This window comes from Sorghum bicolor, chromosome 1 (genome assembly GCF_000003195.3).
Source record: "Sorghum bicolor cultivar BTx623 chromosome 1, Sorghum_bicolor_NCBIv3, whole genome shotgun sequence".
Lineage (NCBI taxonomy): Eukaryota > Viridiplantae > Streptophyta > Magnoliopsida > Poales > Poaceae > Sorghum > Sorghum bicolor.
The window spans coordinates 61,779,651-61,805,802 of NC_012870.2; the positions used below are offsets into that span (position 1 = coordinate 61,779,651).

Consider the following 26,152-nt stretch of genomic DNA (forward strand, 5'->3'; position numbering starts at 1 on the left):
GCTGGCTGCGCCGCGAACCAACGCAGCAACGGCCAACCGCCTGCATGTTTGACTGGATCGCGTGCGATTGCCTACTACTGGTTTACTTGCTCCACCAACCAAATCATCACACGCCACCCATCTCGTTAATTTTGGACTTGTTTAGTTCCATCAAAATCTAAAAACTTTTTAAAATTATACATCATAGCTAATCTTACGACACATGCACAAATGATTCAATATTAATAAAATAAATAACTAATTATACAGTTTATCTATAATTTATGAGACGAATATTTTAAAATTTAGTTAGTCTATAATTAAATAATAATTACAAAATAAAACAAAAATACTATATTATCTAAAAACTTTTCACCTAACGAAACAAGCCCCCAATGTCACCCTGGTCTGTCTTTGTCTGCCAGTTTTCCTGCTTATATATTCACACGTACAAGCCGCCGCCTCCTTCCACAAACTCCAGCTAGCTCCAGCTCCAGCCTCCTGCTCATCGCCGGCGGCTAACGTACGACGAACGCAAGATCTCAATCGATCGAGCTAAAAGTCCAAGGTCACAACAGCTTGTTCTTCTCATCGATCAGCTTCAGCTGCTAGCTAGCCATGGTGGAACATCTCGTTATTGACCCGACCGCGCTCTCCCTTGCGCTCCCGGCGGCACCGGCACCGGCACCGGCACCGGCGCTCAGCAAGGAGGACTACCTCGCCATCTGCCTCGCCGCGCTCGCCGGCACCCGCAAGTTTGGGCTCGGCCGCGACCGGGAGCAGCAGCAGCCGACCAACAAGTGGTGCCCAACGACGCTCGCACCCGCGCAGCCGCAGGAGCTCCGGTTCCGGTGCGCCGTCTGCGGGAAGGCCTTCGCGTCCTACCAGGCGCTCGGCGGCCACAAGTCCAGCCACCGCAAGCCGCCCACGCCGGAGCAGTACGCCGCCGCCGCCGCGGCACAGGCGGCGGCGACTGGGGCTGACTCCGACGAGACGGCGTCGACGGGATCGGCGGACAGCGGTGGTGGGCCGCACCGGTGCACCATCTGCCGGAGAGGCTTCGCGACGGGCCAGGCTCTCGGCGGGCACAAGCGCTGCCATTACTGGGACGGCATGTCCGTGTCGGTCTCCGTGTCCGCCGCGTCTGCGACCGTCTCGGCGTCCGCCGGGACGACGGGGTCGTCGTCGGGCGTCACCGTCAGGAACTTTGACCTCAACCTGACGCCACTGCCGGAGATTAGCAACGCCGGGATGACGATGAGGAGGTGGGCCGAGGAAGAGGAGGTGCAGAGTCCATTGCCGATCAAGAAGCGCAGGATGTCGGAGTGACGACTCCTCGATCTCGTCGTGTCTGTCTCTGTCGGTTCATGTAAAAATGGATCTACGCCAGCCATCATTGTTTCGTTGATTTTGTCCGGTTCAGTTTCTGAACATAAATTCGTTCACAATTCATTGATTCGTTACTTTCTTGAATATTTCCATCAGCTTGTTCGTGTGTTCTGGCGCTTTTCAGACGTCGGTAACAAATTGTGTCACGTATTTTTTCTTCGATGTTTTTTTTCCCATGTTCCTAATAATGTTGGTTGATAATACGATTTTTTTCCCATTGTTGCAAATAAAGTTTCTTTTATTCAGGATGTCTTCTGTCTTGTGCAGCTGCATATATATAAGATGGGGCTGATGATCCATGCATAACCAATCTGTTGCAATTGGATCTAGAATTAGTTGCGAAGAGGTGTTAGAGTCAGCTTGCGGATTGGAAACAACCACTCGCTTGAACATGTAATTTGAATTTCTGTGGATCAAGGAAATTAAAATAAAGGAAGAAACATCAATCTCGACAAATCACAAATGTAGCCTGCGAATTAAATAACAAATAGATTGGTGAATCCGGCGGCAAATTAACCCAATGGTACAACAGGACAATCCTGATTCGTGCAGACAAATTTATTTATGCTTTGCTTTAAATAAAATAGCTTGGCTAGACGGTTATCGTGGGTGGCGCCGGTGGCTTTAACTGGCCTGAGCTGTAACCATGGAGATGCCGGCGCCGGCGCGGCGGGCACCAAACCTTGCGACGGCGCAGTCAGTGGCGAAGATGTCCGAGGAGACGTAGTTTGGCGCCCCACCCATGACGGGCATCTTGGAGCTGACGCTGAGCTGGTTGATGTAGTCGGCGCGGTAGGTCTGGCCGAGGACGCCATGCACGTCGTCGGTGAGGTCGAAGAACTTGAACCCGAGGTCGAAGTGCGCGAGGCTGTCGTCCTCGGTCACGCCGTAGTTGTGGACGCGCGAGTCCTCCTCGCTGATGGGCACCACGTTGGCGACGATGTCGAACACGCCCCTGAGCTGCACCCTGACGCCGTTGGCGGCGGCGGTCCGGGTGACGGTGAGCCCCGGCACGGCGGCGGGCTCCCACACGGCGCCGGTCTCGGCGGGGATGGTGACGGGCGCGCCGTCGAAGGCCAGCTCCAGGCGGTCCACGTCGTTGCTCCACTTGGCGGTCTTCTGTGCGCCCATGTAGAGGCGGTGGTCGACGGCGCCGGCGGCGCCGAAGCGGATGCCGACCGCCTGGATCCACGTGAAGTCGCGGCTCATGGCCGGGTTGCGCTTGCCGATGAAGTGCGCGTTGATGTGGAGGTTGGCGTCGGAGAGGATGCAGAAGTCCCCGTCCTTCTTGCCGTGGAAGTAGAAGTTGTTGCCGTCGCCGCCGGTGAAGCGCGGGTCACCGCAGGACACGCCGGGGTAGAAGTCACACACTTTTGGAATCGAATTTGGAAACAAATTAAGAGCGAATTAGATTAGCTAATAGCAGTGAAGTGAAGATCGATGAGATCGAGACGAGAAGAGTGAGGATTGTGTGTGCAAGCGTAATTACTGCAGAATGTCTTGCATCCGGGGCAGAGGACGATGCACTGGTTGGGGCAGCGCTTGTCGCACTTGGCGATGCATTTCTGCTGCTTGTTCTTGGGATTGTCGCACGCCGTCTGCTGGTCCCTCTTGTACTTGCCCGGGGTGATCATCTGGTAGTTGGACGGCAGTGGGCGCGGCGCCGGCCGTGGCTGCGCGGCCACACCGAGTGCGGCCGCGCACAGGGCCACCAGGGCGGCAACCACACATGCTGCGGCGAGCTCCCGGGCCATTGTTGCTGGCGGTGACGACAGTCGATGGTCACCTGGTTGATTCAGGTGAAGGCACGCACACGGCTATGATCGAGATGGCTGTGTGTCTTGGGTGGTGATGAGGCAAGGTCAGGGGAAGGTGGCCAATTTATAGCTAGGGTCCGATGCGTCTCGCCTTGGCTGAAGCAAGCAAGCAAGCGGCGCCCATCGGGGAGTGGGAGCTGGGGCGGCGGCGAGCGGCGTACGTCGCGGCGACGCCAACACATCGTGCTGGCCGCGTGTTGAGGTCAGGAACACTTTGCGTTCACCTGGATGATGCATCGTGCATGCAGATGCAGCTAGGTTGACATATCCGCATCTCCTACGTTGTATCGATCCTTCATCACAATATGCTAATTAAGTTGCTTGGAAGCCTTGTACGTAATCGTGGCTGGGTCGGCGCGATTATACTGAACAAACAAGTAATTGAGTTGACTACTCTACATACTTAATGAGTGAACTAATTAATGAAAGCGTTCACCTTTTCAGCTTCCTAATCAACCTCTGGCGAACTTGGCACTCCCAATGCAAGACCCTATCACAGAGTCCAAGACAATTAATTACATATTATTTATGGTATTTTGCTGATGTGGCAGCATATTTATTGAAGAAAAGAGGTAGAAAAAATAAGACTCCAAGTCTTATTTAGAGCAAGTTTAATAATACAGTCCACTTACTGGGTGTAAGATTTTTTGCAGTCTTCTCCCAGCCCACCCATACAATAGTTAGCTATTCACTATTAATACATGGCCCACTTGTCTCTCTCACAAAGTTTCTTCGTTCCTGTGCCTAGGCTGGCTGTAAGCTTACAGCCCGCTTCTTCTCTCTCTCCTCCCTTCTCTCCTCCACCTCAGCATTTAGACAGCTTACAGCCCACTATAATACTTGCTCTTAGACTCTAAGTCCACATTGTTCGAGGTAATAAATAACTTTAGACTCCATGATAGAGTCTGTATTGTGAGTGCCCTTAGTAGTTTGTGATTGATTTCCTTCAGCTGCAGGTGATTATATTGTTTCGATAAGATCACTCAACTAATATATTACTCTACTAGTGACATAGATTTCTAGAGATCAACAAACTGATGAAACAGGACAGAAACATGCACAAATATCAGACTGCTGGTGGCAAACGCATTCAGGTAGGAATGCCCTGTAGGGGTGGAAATGATCGAATACATGGAACCGAATTTGGATAGCACTCTTTTACCATATTGTAGTCTGAATTTGATGCAAATACAAAACGGACTATCTGAAGTTGGGTTCATAGGAGACGGTATAAGACAGCTTTATTCTGGTCATCACCATGGATAAATGGAACCTAAGCAAAACGGATCAGGCCCAGCTTGTTTAAGAACACGCGTAGGGAAAAAATCACGGTCCAAAAAGAATTACACATTTGTCCATGGCACACAGGAGGAGACCTCAGATTTTGTTGAACTATGGGAGTGTTGACGTTGAAGATAACCCCAAGCCAACACACGAGGTCATAGATCAATCTATAACGCAACAATAAGCCAATAACACAGCGTAATTGATCAAACCAATCTCCGATAAAGCCAATGTAAAACCCGTTTTTGGCTAAAAAAGCTCTTGAACCTCTTCCGGGAAGCCCCATTGGAGAGAAGCACATGGATGATCTCCTAGGACTAACAAGATCGCTTAAATTTCAACAAATCTTGCCAGGAGACTTGCCGAATAGAAGGTTTCATTTTCCTTTTTTCAGAGTTGTTCTTAGGACCATTTTCGGCTTTTCCTTTTCAGGATCGGCCTTTCGGTTCGTGTACAGTTGTTCCACTTGGGGAAGTCTAGCTCACTGAAATAGCAACGGTAAATTTCTGTTTTTTTTTATCATCAAATAAAATTGGGTTCATGTTCTCATATTTACTTGATTCAACTTGAAGCAGTTATCCTAAAATTCAGTCAAGACCAATAAAATTCTAGTGCAAGTTGATTGATAGTCAAATAGAACTAAAATTGAAGTAGAGTCCTAACAATTTCCCAGATCGAAATAAAACCAAAATCATAAGGGACAAATATATTTAATATACGGTGCCAAATCGAGGTGGAATATAGTCAAACGGATGGCATGAACTAAAATCAAAGTAGACTCCTATTCTCCAAGATAGAAGTGAACTAAACTCATAGGGGATAATGCTCAACACAGTAACTGACCCGTGTGGAATAAAATCAAACAACAATGCTGGTCACATTGACGAGAAGTCCAAGATCGAATTACATGCATTCAGCAAATGTGAAAGATAATTCTTCTGGTAGTGGGTGGTAGCACTCCCAAGTTCATCAGGCAATGCCAGGCAGTAAAGCACCTCTATTTGCCTATTAACAAAACGATGAGCGATATATTAATGAAACAGAGCATATATGTCATACCATATATGAGAGACTAAAGTTGAGAAGTGCCTTGATCTCATCCATGCTTGATGAATGACTTAACACAAGTTGAGAGGTTTGATGCTTTCCTTGTTGAGTTTATATATGTTTGATTATGCTAATAGTTAACCGAAGGCATCGTGTTGTGCAGGTGTAAATATGCAGATGTTGGGTGTGCCAAGATGGTCAGCGGCAATGAAAAAGGTTAAGTGCGGCGTTCATTTGTGATGGACCATGAGCAGTGAAGAACGGATGAGAAGGCTTCAGTCAAAGGATCGGACCGTGTGTGGCTTACATTGGGAACATGAAGAGCAAGAATACATGAGTGATGTACTGATGTAGACGACTTTGACCGAGTCAAAGGGTGAGGTTGGACCAAGTTATAACGAGGTGTCGCAAGCACTTGATGGGCCGCCGAGTTGAGGACATGAATGTCAGACACACATTCACAACAGTTAGTCACGCTTTGGCGAGCATGCATGAAGATTTGCTGATTTGATCCTCAAGCCAGGGATGGATGATTTGATAGTATGAACCTCAAAATCATCGGATGATGGTTTTTGGTCTAGGTCTCACAACTAGTCATGGACGGTTTAGTGGTTTTTAGTGGTTTGGGACTTAAAATCATCGGCGACAGGTTTGATCGGTTTGGACGTCAAAATTAGGGTGTCATATCGACATACACGTGGTGAAATTTTAGAGCTTGTGTCGATGCAAAAATTAGTGTCGAGAAAACTATTGCTGGGTAAGAAAACACCTATACAAATGGTTTTGACCCGACTTTATAAACTGAAATGTACTATTATAGGAGTGTCGTCGACCAAATTTAGAATTGGTGCTAGTGTCTAAGAGCAACTCTAAGAGACTTTGTAAAAGTACAAGTGCCTAAAAGCATCTCTAAGAGACTCAGTAAAATAAATCTTTAAAACTTATAATTTAGAGAGCCTCCAAAATAGATAACCCTCTGACAAACTAGACTATCGCAACAGACTCTTCATCATAAATTAAACTATTCTCCATTTTTAAACTAGCCACGTCAACGTATCTGATTTTTTCTTTCGGCGAGGACCCGATGTTGCTGAGGTAGCTATCAAACGCCGGCCGGCGTCGAACACACAGCGCCCTGGGGCTGGACTGCTACGTCGTCCGGATCACGTGCAGCTCGTGCTCGTCCGGGGCGGCCCAAAGGAGCAGACCGGCGCTGGCTGGCTAGGCCGTGCCATCCTTGGCTCCTTGCAAGTTGCAAGCCAGCAGCTCAAAGATGCTATAGCCGTCAGACCTTCTTGTACACGCAGATCTGATCTTTGCCGCTGTAGCAGTCAAACGCCGGCATACATGGCAGCACTGGAATATTCCTTAGCCGCGCCGGGCTTCCTTATGGAACTCGTTGCAGGAATAAAATTTTTTTTCTCTTAAGGGCACATGACCTTATAATATGGACCACGTAATTCATATTGAGATCGTGCCCAACAGATTATGTTGTATCTTTTCCGCTTAGACACGAATCTCAATGCGAATCCTATGATCCATATTGTGAGGTCATGTGCTCTTAAAGGCAAAATTTACTTTACCCTCGTTGCAGTCATAGCCATCGACGCCCATGGCCTGCCACCTCCCATGTCTTTGCACGGCCTAGGTCTTGACGTAGCGTCACGAGCAAGTACGGTGTTATCTTGTCATCGCCATTGAGGCCGACACCGTTCACAAAGAGGTGGTGGCTGGTGGGACTACGGCAGCACACCCACACCTTCAACCGTCATCGCCATTGTTCTGCGCATGGGGAAAATTGGATGGCGAGCGAACCCTCACCATCTATACCGACCAAGATAGCTAGAATAGCGGACTTGGAATTTTGGAAATTGAAGTAGCGATAATGCTGGATGCACTTTTTTTCATCTAAAATCTCAAAACTGAACTGTATGCAACATGTTTTACCGAGTCTCTTGGAGATGCTGTAATTTAGATGTAAATTTACAGAGTTAATTAATTTTTTATATGAGTTACATGTGTAATTTAGATGCAAATTTATGAGGCCCCTTTATGTTCTCTTTCATAGTGCTATCTGTGGAAAATTTAGATACAAATTTTTGGGGTTGCATTAATACATTTCTTCTCGTGATGAAAAATTTTAGAATTTTTAAGAAAAATAATATATCCTGTAGCTATATATGATTATTGATGATAATAGTCTGATGGATTAATGATCAGATGCTCCTTTTTTTAGAATTGTTTAGGATTTATCTCTCTTTTTAGTACCCTGTGTGTTAAATAGGTTTAACATGAATAATATTCCCGAAGAATTGAAACATCCAATAGTAATAGTAAGATATTTATATTATGCTATAAGATAAAATGGTATTAGTTGATTTGCTATGAAACATAGTATATAAATTTTGTGGCTTGTACTTCAACTACATACAAGAATTATTAGCAATCAGACCGAGTCACCAGAAAGAGCAATTTATCATATATATATCCCGCTTCTTGTTCTTGGCTGCCAAAAAAGGAGGAGCATTGTGGAAGACGAAGCGCATTCTGAGTAAAAGGATGAGGATGGCCATCCAAATGGATATCTATGGTTTTTTTAGTATAACTAAATAAACTAAATAAAAAAATAAGAGAAGAAATTTTCTATTTAGTTTATTTAGTTGCACTAGAAAAGAACCGTGGGTATTTATTTAGAGCACCGTCCATATCCTTAATTTCTTTGTGCTGTGGAAGTGTGTGAGAGAAACTAACGCGCAATTTCATCCTATCGTGATGTGATATAACAAAGTCCGTACGTGCCAATAGCATATGAAAAATGCATGCATGGCCAACATATAAGCTCAATATGAAGTAAGTATATATCCATAATGCATGAATGCACGTGTGGCAATTGCACCCTAAATCCCTATTATATTCACTGTAGTACGGATGCATGCATCATATCCATATCGATTAAGTCCGCCCTCGTGCTAATTTGACCCACCCATTCCTCGATCCATCATATATATCATATAAAAACACCACTTGCCCCCTAGCTTGGCCAGTCGGCCCAGCATTCATACATATATATACAGACGCTTCCTATGTGATTAGCTCATCGAACTGGCTAAACCTGCATCAGAAACCTAACCACCAGCATTAGCTTTTTCAGTCAACAAGAGCGTCGCCGTGATCGATCGATGGCCATCACCCACGACGACTACGTCTCCCTTTGCCTCATGGCGCTCGCGGCCGCGGGAGGCGGAGGCCAAGCTGCAGGTTTAACGACGCAGTACGCTCTGACGAACACGGCTGCCTGCTGGACGGCGACGGCGCAAGAGTCCGAGCTCCGCTTCCGGTGCTCCGTCTGTGGCAAGGCCTTCGCGTCGCACCAGGCGCTGGGCGGGCACAAGGCCAGCCACCGGAAACCGACGCCTGTACTACAGGCACAAGCGTCGTCGTCGTCAGCCGGAGGTGCGGCGGCGTCGTCGTCGGGGATAACGACCTCGGCCGGCGGCAGCAGCGGGCAGGGGAGGCACAGGTGCACGGTGTGCCATCGGAGCTTCGCGACGGGGCAGGCGCTCGGCGGGCACAAGAGGTGCCATTACTGGGACGGGCTCTCGGTGTCGCTCACCGCGTCGTCTGCGCCATCGGGTTCCGGGTCGACCGTGAAGGGATTTGATCTGAATTTGGTGCCGGCGCCGGCGGCGACGGCGGCCAACGCGGCGACAAGGTGGAGAGAGGAGGAAGAGGTGCAGAGCCCCTTGCCGGTCAAGAAGAGGCGGCTGTCCGGTCCGTCCCTGGACCTTAGTTTAACGATCTAGAGTTCCGTTTGATGAGGCATGTGTAGAGTTTTTCCTACCTTCATTCGTTCTTTTAGTTGGATTTTGGTTTGGTGTTTTGCCTGGTGAATAATTAAACTTGTGCTTTTAATTCCGTTGCTGCTTCTTCATTTTTTATCATGGTCTGTGTTTGGGGCTGGGTTTCAAAAAAAAAAAGTGAGATATACCTCATACCTACCTATCTAGCTAGCTAGACAGAGCAGCTTGTCCTCCACAAATAAACCTAACATTTCAAGACAAAACAAGGATGAAGAAAAATAACTGTGATACCCCTCAATCAATCTACCAAGATTATAGAGTTAATAGAATCAACTGTTGTCTTTCTACCGATGACACATAAATTGCACACACTATTTAAAATATTTAAATACCAAGATAACATTTATGCAAAACATATATGCTTGCCAAAATAAAGCTTCAACCAAATTAATTGGCAGAGGAAAAGGGTGGATTATGCTAGAAATGTTTACACAAATGTGCCTAGATTATTTAAATGCTAAAAGTGCTCACAATTCATGAATAAGGATATTATCATCTGTCTACAAGCTTGAATTTCTACTTTCTTGATCGAGCAAAGTCAATTTTAGATTGAAATCCAACGGTTTAGAATCGAGCAAGGCATTGTTCTTCCTTTTGCCGGCACCTTCAGGCTCCGCGAGACACCTTGGTGCCCGCCTATAGTTCTTTTTTGGCGTCTTAAGGGAGCAACAACGCGGTCCATCAAAAATATGGGTTTATTTGTTTAGTTGGTATGGTGTTGCCTGCCAGGCAAGAAATCTAAGCGGTTGATTCTGATCTTGGATAAAAGCCATAAACCATATATAGGCATCTATCAATTGAGGTTATGCATCGCCCACTGCAGGCGAAGTACAACATGTGTTTGCACGAGATATCCAAATCACACCAGCGTGGTTTTACAGCGAGTGACAATTCACAACTAATAACCTGCGTAGATAGCGAATGCCTCATATTAGGGACTTCTTTGCGCGACTAGTCACAGCTAGCTTGGTAACGAAGGCCCAGAGTTCTTCGCACGTACGGAGGTTTTACCAAAAGCCCAGAGTTGTTTCTAAACGGCCCACCTATTCTTGAGATAAGTATCACCTATTCTTGTAAAGTAGATAAATGTTTCTATATATATGGTTGATGCAAGATTGGAACCTAATGCATTTCTTCTATTGGTGCAAAAAAGGACAATTCCATAAATAAGAACAAGGAATACTCAAAATTAGTATGCCAGGTTCTACTTAGATCAGCAATCACGATTTATAGTGAGAACTGCATGTATAATTTCCATATGATGACCCTGTTTATAGAAATATCAATATCATACAATTCCTACCCTGTTACTGAACAGAATTGTTAAACACACACAGACACAGACCAAAACACAGCCAAAAAAAAGACTGTCAAAAAAGTCGTGCAGCAAACAAGATTGTTTATACGTTACTTACAGAGGCGTGAACCTAAAAAAGACTGTTCATCTACTTCCATTCCGTTGCAAACATATAGGCCATACAATGCAATGCCCTGTGGAACAGACACTGTAACATGTGCACTGGGTGTTTTCCACCTAAATCTCTATTTCTTGTTCATGGATATATGTAAATTTTGTATGATTTCGAAACACACATACATTCACAAGCAAGCAAAATCGACTCAAACTATATACTGTATCAACCATATATGAAACTGCATTCTGAAGAGACAAGCACGGACAGATACGCATATGAGTAGAGTAACTGCCTCTCAAACAGCGAATTCTTACTGCACAAGAAGTACCACTCACAAACTAGTAGTAAGGATTCATGTGGTGTGTAGATAAATGTGACAGTATTTACAATATGTCTCACGTAGTTATGCACAAGCTATTTAAAATAAAATTCAAAAATCTTCCCTAAGTGTTACACTCGGGAAAGAAAAATAATAATAATAAAAAGAAAACGACGTCGACCATCGACTAATGGCATCAATTCTTCCCCGGTGCCAGCACAACATTCGGCAAAGCCTTCCTAAAGTGTATGATTTTCGGCACTCGAGAAAGACGCCTTTCCCGTTGAAGGATTAGCCGAAGGCTCTTCCCCGAATGTTGCACTCGGGGAAAGCTTCCCCCGAGTGTAATTGGCACTCGGGGAAGCCACCGGCTGCTGCAGCGAAATTGGACTAGTGATCAGGAAATCAGATAGAGAATGATGCGTGCTATCATTGACATCCTAAAAACAAAGACGTCAGGCCATCATCTTCCCGATCAATTTATTGAAAGACCTCACAGTGTTCCGGAAGCTGAAGAATATACGCTCCTTGCACTTGTTCACATGTTCTCCAATTGTTCCTTGTTGGCGTTGATCAGGGCGTCCACGAATCACCAGGTGGTGATGTCGTCGAGCTCCGTCTCCATGAGCCCGTTCTCCTTGATGATCTCTGGCCACACAGGCCCCTTCCCGACCATGCCTCGTCTAGCTTGAAGCGATGGTTCTCCCCCTCGTACAATCGTACTCAGCCCACAGCACCCAGAAGTAGCTGGCCAGCATCCTCCACTTGAAGACGTCCCCGTTGCCAAAAGTTGAATGCCTCGTTAGGGTGCCCCATCAATGGCCACCTAGATCGCTTGCACGGCTACGAGCCACGCGTCTCAGGCGTCACTGAACCCCTCCCAGGCGACGAGGACGAGGGACCCGGGCCAGCGCAGGACGACACCCTCCTTGGCACAGATGGCGGCGTAGGCGTAGAGGCTGGAGACCAAGTTCCCGGAGCTCGGTGGCGAGAATCCGAAGATTGTGGCAGGGCGGTGCACGGACCAGGTGACGTCGCCCTCACAGGTAGCGATGCCATCGATGGGGGCGTCTCGAGGTTTGGGTAGTCTGGGCGCGGGAGGTCCTCAGAGAAGGGGCCGAGCCACCCGTCCTCGGCGAAGGCTCCCCTCACGGGCGACTGGAATGGGTCGGCGAACTGGTTGCGGCTGCTCTGGAGCGTGACATGTTTCAGATCTAGGGCGTTGGGGATGACAGTGGAGAGAACGCTGGAGAGCATGGCACGGTTAACTGTGTTGGCCTCGGTGTTGCTCTAGCCGTGGCATGGGGCCCACGTGACATAGAAGACGTGGGTGATGTCAGTGAGGGGCACTAGGGCCTTGGTGACCGTGGCGTCATCGGTGAGGTCGACGTGTAGGTAGACGACAGTGGGCATGGGGTCATTGTTGGAGGAGGAGGAGGATGCAACAATGTACCAGGGCGGCAGCGGGCGGTGGGAGAGCGCGTAGACCTTCTTACATGAACCCACAGGGTTTTCAGGGTTCTCCAGCAGGAGCAAGTTGATGAGGGCGGAGCCGACGATGCCAGTGGACCCGATGTCGTCGTCGAGGTCAGTCCCTTCCTTTCCGTCACAGTGCTTGTCACTAACTTCGTTCGAGCCATCCTCACTACAGCATTGACGACACTGATCCACTTGTCACTACTCCTCCATGAGCAGCAAACACTTGAAGCCACCCACGACTGGCTTGACTTCACCACAACACCCCTCCGCCACATGCAACCTGTCGAGCTCCTCCAATGACATGGTCGACATCTTTCAGCTTACTTTCCTCTCTAACCTAAGCTCTTGATACCAATTGAAGGGCTTCGCCTAGGAACCACTTAGACACACACACACACCATCTCTTGGCGAGAGAGAATAAGCATAGTAGACACACTATTTTCCGGCGATGAATGCTGCAGGTGACAAACCCGCATGTATCTTGGCTACATAATCATTAAACTTGGCAAATGAATACAACGGAGCATGGGGGCTACATATAGGCCATGGAGCTCACGTCCATGCCGACCTTCGACTTGATTCGCAGCATCCGCGTAGCAACACCGTGAGTCACTTGCTCATTTAGACAATATGGATTCTACCATGCAAATTGACGCCATACACACCACTACTCCAACTAGACTCGGTCTCGGCCACAAAAATAGCCAGATATTCACACCACCATCAGTGGCGGACCCAGAAACGGACCAAGAGGGGGGCTAAATAACATAGGCTAATTTTTTTTGCTCGCTCAATCCAGTACACTAATAGATATAGCTAAGATTGATAATTCAATATTGATTCAAAGTGCTCAAAGGCAAAAATCCATAAAATAAGCATAGAAAAATACAAAATACATAGAGTCTTTTGCTAAAAAGAAAACCTGTTAAAAATTTTTGAGCCAAAGAGGTGGGCTACAGCCACCCCAGCCCCCCATGTTTCTGCCAATGACCACCATGACATGGCATACACACACACACACCCTATGAACACTATGTGTCATGAATTATTTCTAACATGGAACAGGTCGGTAGACTGGTTGCAGCCACTCTAGAGCGCAACTTGTATGAGTTCGACTTGATTTGTAGTATCTGCACAGCAACACCGTGAGCCACTTGCTCATCCAGACAATGCAGATCCTGCCATGCAAATTGGCGACTAGACTCGGTCTCAGCCATTGCATGCCATCTAGGAGGCACACACATGCACAATACTAGATTCTAACCCAAAGATAGCCAGACATGCATACCAATAATGACGCTTGCTCATCCAGCGGATTCTTTGGCGACTACACTCAGTCTCAGCCATTGCATGCCATCTAGGAGGCGCACACAAGAGACTAGATTCTAACCCAAAAATAGCCAAACATGCAAACCAATAATGACACGGCACACACACACGCGCCATGAACACTACATACTATGGACTATTTCTAACATCATCCCTTAATCCATGACACCCACGTATGACCAATCTACAGGAGCATCCGCTCGTTGTCCATGTCGATCCCTTCCCTACCACCGTGCTTGTCACTACCTTAGTTCGAGCACTCCTCACTGCAGCGTTGATGACACTGATGCACCTGTCACTGCTCCTCCGTGAGCAGCAGACGCTTGAAGCCATCCACGACTACCTCGACTCCGCCATAGCCAGTGGCAGATGTAGAACAGGATTGAAAGGATGGCTGATCTCTTCTTCCTCTATTTCTCTTCATTTTGATCCTTTCCTCCACCCCTTCTTCCTCACCCTCCTATATCTCCATTGATGCACCAGGTGTAGGGGGATGGAGCCCCCTAGCCCCCCTTTAGATCCGTCCCTCGCCACAACGTCCCTCCGCCACGTGCAACCTGTCGATGAGCTCCTCCAGTGACATATTGGACATCTTTTAGCTTACGTTTCTCTCTAACCTAAGCTCTTGATACCAATTAAAGGGCTTTGCCTAGGAACCACTCAAACCAACACGCCATCGCTCTTAGCGAGAGATAGAATAAGCATAATAGACACAATTTTCCGGCGACGAACGCTGCAGTGACATACCCACATGTATCTTGGCTACATAATCATTAAATTTGGCAACTGAATACAGTGGAGCACAGGGGCTACATATAGGCCATGGAGCTCGCCTCCATGCCGACCTTCATGTCTTGATTTGTAGTATCCGTGCAGCTACACTGTGAGCCACTTGCTCATCCACACAAAGCGGATTCTACAATTCAAATTGGTGCCATACACACCACTACTCCAACTAGACTCGGTCTCGGCCATTGCATGCTATCGAGAGGCACACCACCATGACGTGGCACACACACACACACGCCATGAACACTATGTGTCATGGATTATTTCTAACATGGAACAGGTCAGCAGGCTGCTTGCGGCCACTCTAGAGTGCAACGTGTTTGAGTTCTGGGGAGTGTTGGGGATGACATCAGAGAGGATGATGGAGAGCATGACACGATTAACTGTTCGGGCCTCCATGTTGTTGTAGCCATGGCCACGGGGCCCATGTGTCGGAGAATATGTGGGTGATGTCACTGATGGGCGCCAGGGCCTTGGTGATAGCGGTGTCATCATCAACGTGCAGGTGGACGACGGTGGCGTTGGGGTCATTGTTATTGGAGGAGGAGGACACTGCGGCTGTGTACCAGAGTGGCAACGAGCAGTGGGAGAGCGTGCAGGAGCAAGTTGACTAGAGCGACGCGCCCAAATCTGGTGAACATGATGACGAGCATGACCTTCTAAGTCCCCACACACTGCTTGATGCGTTCTACTCCTTGGTCGCAATCGGAATAGGGGTGGTGGGGTGGGAGTGGCTTCGACACTTTGGCTGCGAGCGAGGAAAGCAGTGGGGGAGGTGGTTTATGGGTTTTGTGCATGGGGAACTTGGGGTGGTCAGGGAAGCGTGAGTGTGCCTGTAGCAGTGGCTTTTTGGCTTTTCGTCATCAAATAATTCTATTTCTTTTTTTACTCTTGGCTAGTAATGAAGTCATGGTATTTTTAGTGAGAATTTTGTTCAATATAAAGTATTGTCATAAGTCTTTGTTTTATATTTTTTAAGAGAAGTATTGATCTTTTTTAGTAATTTCTAGTGATAATTAGAAAGTCTTCTATATAGAATCCATAGGTGAAAATTTTAATTAGTTTAACATCAGCATAGGTTATGTATGAATAAAGTTATAGAAGGTCACATAACATACAGCTCAAAGTCGCCTCCAAAAGAGTTACAACAGCCACAAGATATTGTATCGTAACATGGTAGCCAATAACTCACATGACTATCTCTTTCCACAACACTCAAAATAGTTTCCATTGTCAAATCACGTTGTGTGTGAAGATTCTCATACTCCGGCATCAATTTACAAATCCTATCATTCTCTCTCCATATTTGTAAATATGATCTCATAGTGTGTGTGTGTGTGTGTGTGTGTGTGTGTGTGTGTGTGTGTTGTGCACGTGTTTGGGTGTGTGCAGGCAGTGCGTGTGCGTGTGTGTGAAGTATAGGCTTTATATATGTCATACTACCAGAGTAGTACTGTTATGTTTGCAAAAAATATTTTATGTTTATAGGAGGAATCCAGAAAGAAGAGAAAATATAAAGCCGAAAGTACCTAAATATCATATAAAAGTAGTAAGAGGAGGAGATCTATGTAGTGGTAAGTATGGAATGTAAAGAAGAGAAAAGATTTTACCTTAAAATAAAAATACATATACAAGAGAGTCTTTAATTTCTATATTGTCATTGAGAAATGATGGCTATTCCCTCTATATAGAGGGGACAATGTCTCATATCCTAGAAAGCCCACGCCTAAGGTCTAGAGGCCTACGCAAGAGAAGCATGAGGCTAAAACCATAGGCTCTGGTAAGAGAAAAGAAGGATGGGAGCAAAAGAAGCATGAGGCTAATACTGTGAGTTTACTTCCCATCAGAGAAAAGGGAGAGAGGGGTTGTGTTCCTATCAGAGAAAAGGTGGAGAGGGTTATGTCTACAAGTCTCTATACTTTTGGTTCCATCTTTTGGACATGTTTGAATAAGAACATGTTGAGTTGATTGTTAGAGACAAAGAGTGAAGCATCTCCTTTTTAGAACCATTTAAACAATACAAATTTTAAAATGTCATATGTTGGGGATTTATAGTTTAACATCTGTTCTAAATTGTAAACATAAAACACATACATATTTGTGGTGTCATCGGGCTCCCATGAGCTTAGGATGTAGACCTATCACTCATCTCAACCATCATGCTCAAAATCGTACTCAGACTTACCATAAACTAAGATATTTCAGCATGATTTGCGTTGGCCAACATCCCACATATGGTTGCTTATGCTTTTGAGGACTAAGTGTAAGCCCGATATCACTAGGCTTTGAATTAGTTTAGCACTAGCAAGCGTGAAGCATAAGTATATCGAGGTATCATCCTGAGCTTCTTACATACTTCTCATCAATTCTCCACACTACCATGCTCTTTAGTTAGAAAGGAAAGCTTCTACCCTTTCTTGCCTCAACGGCCTCAGCCTCATAGCCAACTAGGGGAAGAAACACATATGATCATTCACTAGCTAGTGTCAAGGAGCAACACAGGAATGTCTTTAATTGTTGTTGTTGCTATACATATCGATTTGACTCTATGAATGTGTACATCTATACCTAAGGGTGCCATCACTAGTGGAGCCTTGCCTAGGTCATCTCTAGATGGAAAACTAGCTAGCTATTGTGATACCACCATGACCACATCCTAGATGCCTCACCTAGGTCATCTCTCGATGTTAAGAATTACTAGGAAGGCTACAAGGAGGGTTAAGGAAGACGACACATTCATGGGGAATGGTGGATACAAGAGTGAGTAGGTTGTCTCATGTTAGTTCAAACTTAGCTATTCCTAGTGATGCACATAGGTTATTCTTCATCAGTTTCTCTATCTTGCTAAGCTTGGTTGTTGGTTGTGGTCTTGTCAACACTTTAGGACAACGATGTTGTTTGGTTGTACAAAGGCAATGTAAACACAAAGAAAATGATTCCATGGTGGCAACAGAAAGGAAATTATTGATTGGTCTAGGTTTGGTAATCGTAAGGCTGGTTGTCTTCACACTGTGCATTTGTAGGACGCGGGCACGTGTGCTCCCCGCCCAAGTTTTGACATAATTGGCATGCTGAACACCTATAACTATTCCCGTGCCTTCTAATTACATCATCTGCATGCGAAGCAAACATTAACTCATGCAATCAGTTGCAGTGTGATCGGATCACTTCATAAAATGTAATAGGGGTAGCTCTAATTTCCTGAGGCAGGCTAGCTAAGTAGGTTTTAGCCTATTCTTTCTAATTCGAACATGGCCTTCCTTTATCTTCATTCAAGGCTACTATATGGATACAGGGCAGAGACAGAACCTAGATTTTTTCTTTGATTAGGAAGATAGTACTACATTTTAAAAACTTTAGCCGAGTTCCAAATTTTATAGTCTAAATTATAGTGCTATAGAACCTCTTGCCTCTCCATCCCTACAACCCTACTTGTATAGTTTTCGTTATCCTAATGGAAATGTGGCAACCTTGTTCAAAAACACCTCACTACACCTCACTACATGCACTCACTAACTATATCACAACACTAAAACAACAACTGACGTCTGTTGCTAAAGATAAATATTAGCGTTGAATGGTCTGTTGCTAAAGATTGTCCATAGACTGTCCGTCGCTAAAATCAAATACAACGATGGATTGTCCGTTGCTAAACATATTTTGATTTTGCATTGAACGATCAATCACTATATATCAATAACAGAGTCAGAATGTCCGTTGCTAAACAAATTATGCATTTACGCAATGTTTTTGGGCCACTCCCTCAAAAATTTTGGCCGAAAATGACATGCAAACCCTAAGTCATCACTGCAGGAATACCCTAAGTGACGCTATAAGAAACAATCGGAAAAACTCTATTCTGTGACATTTTGTACCTTAGCTGATAATAATTTGTGATGAATGATTAAATAGTGTCACAAATCATGGGTTTAATTTATGTGTATGATTAAATTCCAAGCAGTGGCTTAAATTAATTAAGATAAACTTAAGATAAGTCTTGGACATTGATATTCATGGTTTACCACTAAAAAAGTGTCGTACAGTATATTGATATCACAGTTTGTATACCATTAAAAAGGAAAAGAAGAAAAAAAGATACTCCCTCCGTCTCACAAATAAATGCATTTCTTTGACTCCTACAATTTATGTTTGACCATTCATCTTATTTAAATTTTTTGCGTAAATAATAAAATAAATAAATCGTTATAAAATTATATCTAACAATAAAATAAGTCATAAAAAAATAAATAATATTTATTAAATTTTTTTGAATAAGACGAACGGTCAAACATGAATAATAGAAGTCAAAGAAATGTAATTATTTATGGGATGAAGGAAAAAAGGAAAATAAAAAAGAAATAAAAAAAGAAATAAAAAAAAGAAAATAAGGACAGGATGTACGTGTTTCTTCCATCCAATGTCTTCCTCACGAAGCCTCCCTCCCTCGGCTCTCTCTATATCTCGGTCCCTTCTCTCACGCCGCCCACCTCTCCCTTCTCCCGCCTACTCTCTCCTCCGGCTGGGCCGCTATCGGCGTCGCCCCCTCCAGCCGCGCCGTCCGCCCATCCGTGCCTCAACCTCCGGTGTAGGCCGCCGGCCCCAAAGCACCGTGCCGCCCCGACCCTTGCTGCTGCCACCAGGCCAGCCGCGTGAGGACAATTAGGGCCGGGCATGGGGGCTTGTGCACGCCATCCCGCGCCCTGGTAGGTGCCCCCCCTCCTCTTCCTACTGAGCGGGACGCCGAGCATCACCAGAGGTCCATCACTCCCTTCCTGCTATGTGAAAATACTCAATCCCTAACTTGAGTTTATTTATTTCTATTCGGATCTGAGATGCAATGGCCTGGAGCTTGACGGCTTCGCCTGGTTAACGAGGACGCCAGATCAGGCGCCATGGTAGAGAGCCAGATCCATGCCAACTATCTGGAGTAGCAGATCTGCAGTAAAGGACAAAATTTTAGTAAAAGTTCTTACTTTTTGTACAACTTTCTCTTTCTTTGATTAAATTAGAAATTGATAGTGAGATTGGTGATATAAATGTAATGCATTTGCTTGCTGTGTCAATTGTTCATCATGTTATGAAATTATCAGGAACTAAAATTTATAGTTGTTCCTTGTATAATTTTTCTCATAGGAGAATGTTTATCCCTACTATAATTCTATAGAGAATTTGTACATTACTGTAGTTTGCTCCCGTTGCTGTTAGAAACCAACAGTTTGGGTGCACAACTATTTGAAGCCTCAGTGCTAACTATTGTTACATCCTTTAATTTCCAGGTACATGGAATAGATGGGCTGAATGGTTATCTCAACAAGTACACAATTGAGCTTGACCTCAGATTGAAGCCATTGTTGGAACTTAGAGTACTATACCACTGCTCCTATACTTTTGATGCAAAATCTGTAAATTTAATTTGTGGCATGGCTTTAGAGAATGCATGTGCCGTGGAGAGCTACTATATATTTATCATGTTCTTTTAAAAATGCTAGAAGAGAAAATTGATGCCATGGAGAGCTGTTTTTATCTGTAGTGTTATTATTCTACACTATTATGATACTCTAGTAGTGAAGCTATGAATTGCCTCTTTCTAGTAAATGAATTGTCTCTTTCTGGTAAATAGCATAGCAGACTAGCAGTTCATATCATGCTTACAACCTTACTACTGTGCTTGGATGGTTTCTAAAGAAAGTTTCATGCCTCTTGCAGTTTTTGATTGTCTTAGAACAATATGACTGAAGAGAGCAGCTTAAGAAAAGTGGCCTGGTGATAAGGTCCAATAGGCAGTGTATGTTTGATGACTCATCTCATTTCTTCCTCGCTGGTGATAAGGACAATAGGCAGCCAGTACAATTATAGCTTCACATGTCAAGCTTCCAAGTTTGTAAGTTGCAGATTTATAGTGCAATAGTTAATTGCTAGTTGCAGTACATTCAGTAGCGCAGTAGTTGCTAGTATTTTAGCTACTCAGATTTCTTCAGTTTAGATAATAGAACTGTTGCTTGCTCCTTTTAATATGCACTGTTGCTTGCTCCTTGTTTCAAAATCTGTCTGTTCATAACGCAAAGCAAAATCCACTTGAGCAAAGATGTAATCTTAGATAGAAAGTTTAGCATGAAGAACAGAAATGAGATAAATATGTAGATATATGGACATTGAATATTTTGTAACTCCTAACCTGTTTTGGTTATCTACCTAGCTTCTATTAAGTCACTAGTAAACTGGTATATGTTGATTTGGTTATCTGTCTAATTTTGACTTATCTAAAGCTCCAAAACTACTAGGAGCACCTTAAATTACTATTATTAAATTGTGTGCTATGTTTGATATGTTAGATTTGATGCTAAAAGCATGCTAGGGATTTTTTGATGTGATGGAGCAGGTGAAGGACAAGATCAGCAAGAGAGTCGCAGCACTCTAATAGGCAGGGTCACAGTTTCAGACAAATTATTTACTCGTCACTTTAAGTGACTAATTTGATGTTAAGTGACATTACATATATAATGTACTTGTTCGATACATGAATCAATGTATGGATAATGTGATCACTTTTGAATGTCATTACTTCTATGTATGTGATATAAGGTATGGCTAATGTTTGATCATCAGCTATACCTTCAGTTCAGCTTTTATTTTTTTACCTATTTGATTAAGCTCGATGGACTGTCTGTTGCTAAAAGTTCTTAGGCCTTGTTTAGTTCCAAAAATTTTTCAGCTGAAAAGTTTTCAAACTGTTCAACCAAAATTTCGGGTACTGTTCATTCGAAAATCTGACAATGAATAGTAAGCTGCATTAATGTTGCAGTGGCATACAGTTGCAACAGCTGTGCATCTGAACATGCAAAACATACAACATCTTATTAAAATTTATGAACTTTCAAATGTCCAATTACAAATACATGTCCAAACTGTAAAAATTACATGTCCAATAAAAATACATTGTACAAATGTCTATAACAAATGTAAAGATACAACTGGCAAAAACTGATACATGCCAGCATGCAGTACAAACAAATTACATGTCCAACACTTTGAAATAGAAATCATACAAATCAAGACCTATTGAACAAACCATTTGCGATGGAGTCACGAAATGCATTCATCTGCTCACATTCCGCAGAGGTGGGCGCAGGGACACACTCCGGCTGATCCATATATGCTTCAGGATGCACAAAGTTTGGATGACGGTCAAGGTGATCGAAGTCACTATCAAATGCGCCACTCAATCTCATGAAATTATGGAGAGCACAACAAGCAACTATAATGTGTGTTTGGGTTTCCGGTGGATAGCTTGGGACACTCAACAACATACGCCACTTCATCTTCATTACCCCAAAGGCCCTTTCAATCACATTTCTTAGAGACGAGTGGGCATAGTTGAATACCTCTTTTCTACCTCGAGGTTCTGCGCCGTTTTGAAAGTCTTGCAGATGGTACTTGCTTCCCCTGTACGGTGCAAGGTATCCGGGTCGGTTTGGATAGCCCGAGTCCACCAGATAGTATTTCCCTAGAGCACCACCAAGCTCCTGTAAGCGTCAATGGTTTGAATTAGACAAAAATATTGAACTGTGTACAAGTTGTATACCTGTAGGGGGATGAGGAAACACATCCTTGTACGTTGTCAAAGCATCATCGAAGACTCTCATGTCATGCACTGATCCTGGCCAGCCAGCCAGGACAAATGTGAAGACCATGTCAAAGTCACATGCAGCCAGCACATTCTGTGTTGTTTTGCCCTTCCTACACAGGTGCTGAATGAACTTGTCCGATGGCACAACCATAGGAACGTGAGTGCCATCTATAGCCCCTATACATCCGTTGAAGAAAGGAAAAAACCTACGGTTCTGCAGCCTATCATGCATTGTTCTAAATAGTAGGTCCCGGGGCGCAATGATGTCATCACCAAGCTTAAGGACACACTTCAACACTCTATGAAACAGGTTGTGAACAGTTGCTAGTGATCTCTCAAATCTATCCTCAGCTTGCCTAACAGATTGTGGTGCACCTACCATCCACAGGAACATTCCTAGGGCTTCAATAGAGGTAGTTTTTGGGTTCGATTTCAGGCCATATCTATCTGTCAGTAAAGAATGTAGCCTAAAGAACATATCTGGGGTCATCCTAAACATGTTGTAGCATGAATTAGCGTTCGCAAGCTTCCTTTGTACCCATTCCAACCCAGTTATAGGTGGAACCCTATAAGGACCCCTACTGCAGTACTTCTCTAAATGTGAGGCATACATGTACGTACCAGTCATGAGAACAGTAACTTCCTCATCATCCTCGTCTAACATCAGTAATTTCAACAACTTAGCACGTCGAGACTCCTGACTACCACGGGTGTTGCCAATATCTCCAACATCCTCGTGCCCTCCCGGTGTCTGTTCATGTGAACAACAACAACAAACAAATGAGTTCAAATTCAGGCGTTCAAATTTCATGCAGCGCACCCCAAATATGTCATTCGAACTGGTAATCACCAATCGGTAGGCCAAGTGAAAATAAGATTCAAATATCATTCATGAAATAAAGGTTCAACAAACCTGATACAATACCATACTGCATCCCTCCGACTCACTACAAGTGCTACACAACATACATTAATAAAAACACAACACATGACTACTCTAATGCTGCACGACATATATGCATGCATGAGGAGGACTAGTTGCCGACCGAGGCATAGTGCTCGATGACGGCCAATCTGCCTTCTGGGGTGGAGTTGATGAAGAACTCCATGAGGTTGGGCACTAGGACGATCCTCATGACACCAAGCCACAGTCTTGGGTTGGCCTCCGATGCGCCAGCTTCTCGTGCGAGCTGCTGCACTAGCTTGATCTTGTCGTTTTGGTCCTTGTCATCCTTGTCAATCCTAGCCAACAGTCCCTTAATAGTTTCATGTTTAGACTGCATGATAGTGCTCACCTTGCTAATGTCTCGCTGCATAGCCCGTACAGCGCTTTGCTTCTTGGACTTCTTGTTGGGGCTAGTGGCTGTGCTGCGTGAGCTGTTGCTCCTCTTGCTACTCAGGCTGACAGGGGTGAACTGCTCGTCTTCCTCGTCGTCATCGTCGTCGCTGAGGACAACCTCTGTGCGGCCACGTTGTCCCGTAGCGTACGATGTTGTTCCGTCGACTGCTACGCCACTGAACATGCGGTCCAGCTGTGGGAGGTACGTAGGCCACCCATCCTTGAGCTTCTTCCACTCAGGATGTTTCTGCATTGTACCAATCAGCATAAGTGTTGCAATTGTAGGTACTGCATGGATTGTAGGTAACTGGAAGAGCAGTGGCACTTACCCCACACTTGTCCTCCCACCATGAATCTGGTGCAAGAATGGAGCCATCGTTTCTTCGTCCGAGACCCGTGAATTTGGTTCGCAGGTCGTTAATGAAATGCCACATGGCCCTCAACTGCCTGACCCTACTACTGAATTGGTCATTGTCATGAACTAATCCCGTTGCTGCATAGTACCGTTCAGCAACATCCTTCCATCCCCATTTGCTCATGCTACCCCTAACACACTGGCCTAAATCTAATTGCATGCAATAAATATCACAGAAAGTGTGTGTGTTTTCAGAAGTCCAATTGGCCCTGCTAGTTTCGTGCTGAAATGGACATGTGTAAAAAACATTCGCACAGGAAGAACACATAGTACATGTAAGACATTGCAGTAGAGATAAGTGCAGCGATAGTGTGTAGTAGACATGCATCAAAGGAATGTAAAGAAGCTTAGAAAGGAATAAAGGACACTTACCGGGATCCTAGGGTTTGGGTTGTCGTCGCTGTCGTCGAACGTGTCGGACGGAGGCGACTGCCGGAAGCGACGTTGTCTTCCACCTCGGGAACGCGGGGCGCTTGGAGGACCCATAGGAACAGGGCGCTCTGGCTCCACGGACCCGACACGACGTCGTCCGGGCCCTCGAACTGCCGTTGTCCCGCCGCGACCCGCGCGGAACACAGGTGCAGCACCAGTGTTCGGGGCCGGCACGCGAACGGGCGGAGGAGCGGAGGTGAAGTCGGCTCCGCCTTCTTCAGCACCGGATGTGAACGTGTCGCCATATGCGTGGAGGCCGGACCACCCTTCGCCGGCGTTGAGGTCGAGGTTGGAGAACCCAAGGTGGCTTGGGGTCGGGGTTGGCGCTGGAGCGGAGCGCTGGCGCGAGGACGAAGGAGCTCGGAACGACGGCGCTTCGGAGAGGAAGTCGCGGGCGGTGCGGTCCTCGACGTAGTCGCCGGCGTAGGTGTTGTCGTGGTCGAAGAACTCGTCGGCGTTGAAGGCGTCGCCGTGGTAGCCGTCGCCGTTGAAGCCGTCCATGGCGCCTGCTGTGCGTCCAAGAGCACCGGATCTGCACGCGTTCGCGGCGGATCTGCACCTACCGCCGGTGGATCTGGAGGAGGAAGGTGTAATGGCGCGCCTGAACGGCCGGGGAAGAGAGGGAGAGGTTGAGCGGCGGCGGCGAGATGAGGAGAAGAGCTAGGGTTTCAGCCGGGTCGCGATAGGGACAGCGGCGGCAGAGGGGAGAAGAGCTAGGGTTCGGCCACGCGAGAGAAACGGCCGGTCCACGCTTATATACGAGCCGGTGACCACATTTTTTTCGGTGAACAGTGCGGCCCGAAAAGTGAAATTTCGGCCCAGGCCCGTTTAGTTCCGAAAAACGAAAAAGTGGCCCAGAGGCCGAAATATTTTCGGTTTTCGCCACAACTAAACAAGGCCTTATTACAATGGACTGTCCGTTGCTAAATGCTCTAACAGGCTGTCCGTTGCTAAAAGTTGGACCGTCGAACTGTCCGTTGCTAAATATGATGTCCGTCGCTGTATACATATAACGACGGCATCAATAGCAACGACAGCGGTCCGTCGCTATAGCCTTTAGCAACAGACTGTCCATTGGTATACACCCCTTTCAGCAACGGATTGTCCATCGCTATTTAAAGGTTGTGGTGTAGCAATAAACACATATTATTGTTTAATTAGTGTGCCTCTACATAGTTACACTTGAGGATTAGATATACTCAATGTTGGTGGGTGGCATCAACTTTGTGCACACGCTGACACGCACGAGCAATCTATCTTGTTCCATATATAGCAGCATAACAAGGCTTCCGCTACTATGGTCTCAGTCCGTTCACCCTTTTTCTCTAGTCGACCTCGTACATATTTTCATTCTCTCTGCTCCTCATTAGTCAACTGAGACACAAGAAACCTAGAAATATACCAACCCACTCTTTCAAAAGAGCATATGTGCATGTTGTTTTATGAGAGTGAGTATTCGTGTGTCTACAAACATCTGCATGTGTAGTGAGTTTTATAGGATAAAGCCTCCACTAATCACCCAAACAATTCTTGTTCTCAGCCATATCTCTATGGTATCCCACCTAACCACACCCCAACCCTAAGTGAATGTGTACTTGTTTGTAGTGCACGAGCCAAACACACTGCATACCC

The 26,152-nt window shown here is 45.5% G+C and overlaps 2 protein-coding genes across 2 annotated transcripts; one reads left to right on the forward strand and one right to left on the reverse strand.

The window, feature by feature from the left end:
- LOC8063219 lies at positions 464-9,431 on the forward strand. The gene is made up of 3 exons (XM_002465046.2): positions 464-1,307; positions 1,956-2,724; positions 8,627-9,431. The coding sequence occupies exons 1-3, from the start codon at positions 598-600 to the stop codon at positions 9,317-9,319; spliced, it is 2,172 nt and encodes a 723-aa protein (XP_002465091.2). The 5' UTR covers positions 464-597; the 3' UTR covers positions 9,320-9,431.
- Positions 1,845-3,206, reverse strand: LOC8066259. Its single transcript, XM_002467620.2, has 2 exons — positions 2,858-3,206; positions 1,845-2,738 (listed from the first exon to the last, which is right to left on the reverse strand). Exons 1-2 carry the CDS (start codon positions 3,120-3,122, stop codon positions 1,993-1,995), a joined length of 1,011 nt encoding a protein of 336 aa, XP_002467665.1. The 5' UTR covers positions 3,123-3,206; the 3' UTR covers positions 1,845-1,992.

What these genes read in the sequence shown, in the direction of transcription:
- LOC8063219 (XM_002465046.2), top strand. Translation starts at nt 598, where the DNA reads ATGGTGGAACATCTCGTTATTGACCCGACCGCGCTCTCCCTTGCGCTC. An exon ending in AAGCGCAGGATGTCGGAGTG is followed by an intron (nt 1,308 to 1,955) that starts ACGACTCCTCGA and finishes TAAATAAAATAG; the next exon opens with CTTGGCTAGACGGTTATCGT. An exon ending in TCACCGCAGGACACGCCGGG is followed by an intron (nt 2,725 to 8,626) that starts GTAGAAGTCACA and finishes CGAACTGGCTAA; the next exon opens with ACCTGCATCAGAAACCTAAC.
- LOC8066259 (XM_002467620.2), bottom strand. Translation starts at nt 3,122, where the DNA reads ATGGCCCGGGAGCTCGCCGCAGCATGTGTGGTTGCCGCCCTGGTGGCC. An exon ending in CGGATGCAAGACATTCTGCA is followed by an intron (nt 2,739 to 2,857) that starts GTAATTACGCTT and finishes CGATTCCAAAAG; the next exon opens with TGTGTGACTTCTACCCCGGC.